This window comes from Lupinus angustifolius, chromosome LG20 (assembly GCF_001865875.1).
Source record: "Lupinus angustifolius cultivar Tanjil chromosome LG20, LupAngTanjil_v1.0, whole genome shotgun sequence".
NCBI lineage: Eukaryota > Viridiplantae > Streptophyta > Magnoliopsida > Fabales > Fabaceae > Lupinus > Lupinus angustifolius.
The window spans coordinates 1506587-1509927 of record NC_032028.1 but is presented as its reverse complement, the minus strand read 5'-3'; the positions used below and the strand labels follow the sequence as shown (position 1 = coordinate 1509927).

Sequence of the window (3341 nt, the reverse complement as noted above, 5' to 3'; positions counted from 1 at the left end):
TATATATATATATATATATATATAAAAAGTATGTTTTCGTATCAGAAGATAACTATCTCCTCTCTCCTTTAGCCAGTAAAAATGTGACATGTATGCTATTTTGTTTATTTTTAAAAATATTTTTATGAAAAATGATAAAACATGACAATGTCATGATTTCATTAGCAGGAGGAGATAATCCAGGAGATACTCATTTCCTATATATATTACATTGTAAACTAATAGATAACAGAAATTGTCTCGTATGTCCTTCCCAGTCACATCATAAATTATATATCTCACGTATGTTTAAATTGCTGACAATATTAGAAGATTCAAAATGGGGCTTTCAAACCGACAGTAAAAGCAGTTTTGTTTAATTTTATTAAATCGTAAAAATTAAAGAATCTATCTCTGTACATTTAAATATCAGAACAAGTAAATTGGTCAGGACAAAATTTAATACTCAATGGCCAGAACCGCCCGAAAAAAATATGTTGAAAAAATTTGTATATCATGTATTAAAAATTGAGGGTTAAGGGGATGAAGATAACTCCGAGTTGGCGAGCAAAACAGCAGTCACATCTGAAATTTGCCTCAGGTGCTCATCCTAGAAATTGTAAGGTTGAACCTAAGAAAGAAATTAGACACAGAAAAAGCAATGCTGAGTTCTAAAAAGAATGTAAAGTCACTCTAGTCCTAGATGACGACATGTTCAAAAATCTAACCAGTAAAGCTAGCTAGAAACAAAGTACCAAAAACAAAAAAAGGTGATCCTAAACATCATATCATGAGAGGTAAACTCAAATTATTCGTGCAACCTTATCCTATGTTGTCCTTATCCTATGTTTTTGTACTAAACAAGCCTGACAAAGAACCTTGTTATAAACATAGTGAAACAAGGATATTATCCTAACCTTCAATTTTAACATACGCCAGAACAGGGAAACTAGTACATTACTTCAAAACAGTAATCGATAGAATGGCCAGTGATCAAGACAACATACCTGTCAGATTCTGCATAAGGCAGAGACGCCTAGAGGATGCCTTGCACTCAGTTCATAAAATTCTGTTGTAAATCACCTTATTTTTATTGTTTTATGTTCATTCTCTATCAACAACTAAGAATGTAAACAAAATGGTGCTGCCAGTGACCCCAAAATAATAACAGACAACCTGCATATAAGTTAAATCTAATCAGAAAAAAATGGCTAAAGAAATAAAAATTATTGAGGGAGCAAGCATATGCATTTTACAAGGAACACATGCTCGTGTATTTACAAGAAAGGCTTACTCTAATCTTACTCCCTTCAACTCCTCCTTCTATAGAGGGAGTGAACCAAGAGAGGAGACAACACAGTTTCCACCAGGAGATGCATAGAAGTACAGTAAATGCAAAGCCCACAAGCTCCCTCAGAATTTTCAGCCACAAGTACCATAATTCCACAACATATCATAGGAGCTTAGAACTTGCTTTACAGAAACTGACTTCTGAAACCTGATACCTCCAAACTATCTCAAGGTTTGCCATAGTTTTCATTCTTGTATACAACATTATGGAACTAAATCTTCTAGAATGCAAACTGAAACTTCCATTTTGCTGAGAATGACAAACATGTACATAAAAAATACTAGCTTCACGTTTTTTTAACAGTGCTCTAGGTTCAAGATAGTAAACCTTGTTCCTTATAAAAAGGTTTAGGCTATCTTTTTTTCTCAGTAAAGCATAAAAAATGTCCAAGAAACATAAGCTCTTCAAAGGCTAGAATCATCTGGGGACCATATGGATCCTTCAACGAGCAATGGTCTCCATAGCAAGTCGTACCAAACGTAGTAATCCCTCCACGTCATGAAAGCTAAAATCAAGAGCCTGCTTGATGGAGGAGATGCCATCTGCATGCTTCCCCTCACTGTGGCTTAAATTCGCAGCAGCAAAAGCATGGCATGATTTCCTTGAAGCTTCCATGGCAGTATTCACATCCTGAGCCTGCAATCGTCACATGTCATTTATGCCAACAAAAAATAGACATCACACAAAAAAATCTAGCACTACAGTTGTTAGTACGCAGACTTAATTATGATAGGACTGTAATTATATAATTATATAATAAATAACAATCTTGTCCATAGAATTTCAAAAAATTTCAGTGAAATATAAGTTCACATTTTCAGTGAAAATTTCTAACAAGTTTCTAGGCTATCCCTGTGCGCCCCTAGGAGGGTGGGTGGCCAGGGTGGTGCTGTTAAAATCATTATTTGACAATCTAGACACTTACATAACTGAGAAACCGCACAATATTGGGACGGTTTTGAGCAGCAATAAAATGGCTTCCAGCAGTTTGAGGCGAACTAATACTCTTGGACAAAGCGACCTTGTCTGTTGTTGTAGAGTTGTTAACATTGTCAACACCAGAGGCAGATGATGAAGGAGACTCACCTAAGAAATATAACAAGGATCCCACAATAAAAGAAGAAAAAATATATCAGAGGTGCAACTACTCCCATTTGATTATCACCATAATCTCAAAATTAATAGCGCTTCTGAGAAAAAGAAACAATGGTTAAATGATAAAATGAATAACTGTCACACTTAGTAGCACTCATCAAATCAGCCATATCTAAATTTACTTATTCCTAATCTTCCATTGATACATTCATTCATGCACCTACTATAATGAGACATGTTATTATAATTCTGCCATGTTTGATATTTATAGCCTGATTAGAAACATTCAGGTACTTTATAATAGCAGGAGATAATATTTTCCAACAAATAAATAAGAATCTTTTTCACCGATGAAGCTAAATTTCAGTTTGTAATTATCAGCTGGAAAAGGTATCGGTAGGATGTCAAGCACAAATTTACAAGGTGATCACTCCAGTGAGAAAGGAATTATTGCATTATGCAAAGAATGAAAATCTAGTGACAAAGTTCATTACCAAGAGGAACCAATTGCAAAGCTGTCTGCAACTCATGTCGGTCTTTGCTGACACTAGTGTTTGCAGAATATATTACCCTCATATATGCCACCTCCATGCATTTGTAAGACAGAGCAGCTGCTGCCATGTCTTTTGATTTCTCAAATTCACGAGCACAAAACCTAACCAATGGAAAATATCAAGAAGGCACTAAAGAAAGACAAACATCAAACAATGGAATCCCATAAATATAACACAGTTCAACCACAGATCACCTAAGCCCAACAAATTTGATGTAACTACATTGTTACAAAATGATATCACATAGCAAAGGTCACCTCACAATTCTGAAACTTTGAGAAAAGCCAAATACCCACTATTCTTAGTGCAAAGAGAGACCAGGACAGAAATAAATGATACAAAGATATAGTAACAAAGGGGGG

At 35.0% G+C, this 3341-nt stretch overlaps 1 protein-coding gene across 2 annotated transcripts in view; it reads right to left on the bottom strand.

Annotated features, from left to right (window-relative positions):
* The window catches only part of LOC109336249, an 8754-nt gene continuing 5775 nt past the window's right edge, over nucleotides 363-3341 (bottom strand). Inside the window, exons 9-13 of one of the 2 annotated variants that reach the window (XM_019572728.1) lie at nucleotides 2920-3080; nucleotides 2256-2416; nucleotides 1274-1966; nucleotides 987-1155; nucleotides 363-589 (exon numbers count right to left, since the gene is read on the bottom strand). In XM_019572728.1, coding sequence (XP_019428273.1) covers nucleotides 1772-1966; nucleotides 2256-2416; nucleotides 2920-3080 — 517 coding nt within the window. In that variant the 3' untranslated portion in view covers nucleotides 363-589; nucleotides 987-1155; nucleotides 1274-1771. Of the gene's footprint in view, nucleotides 590-986; nucleotides 1156-1203; nucleotides 1967-2255; nucleotides 2417-2919; nucleotides 3081-3341 lie in introns of those variants that run through there. The other variant, XM_019572727.1, reaches the window with a different exon arrangement.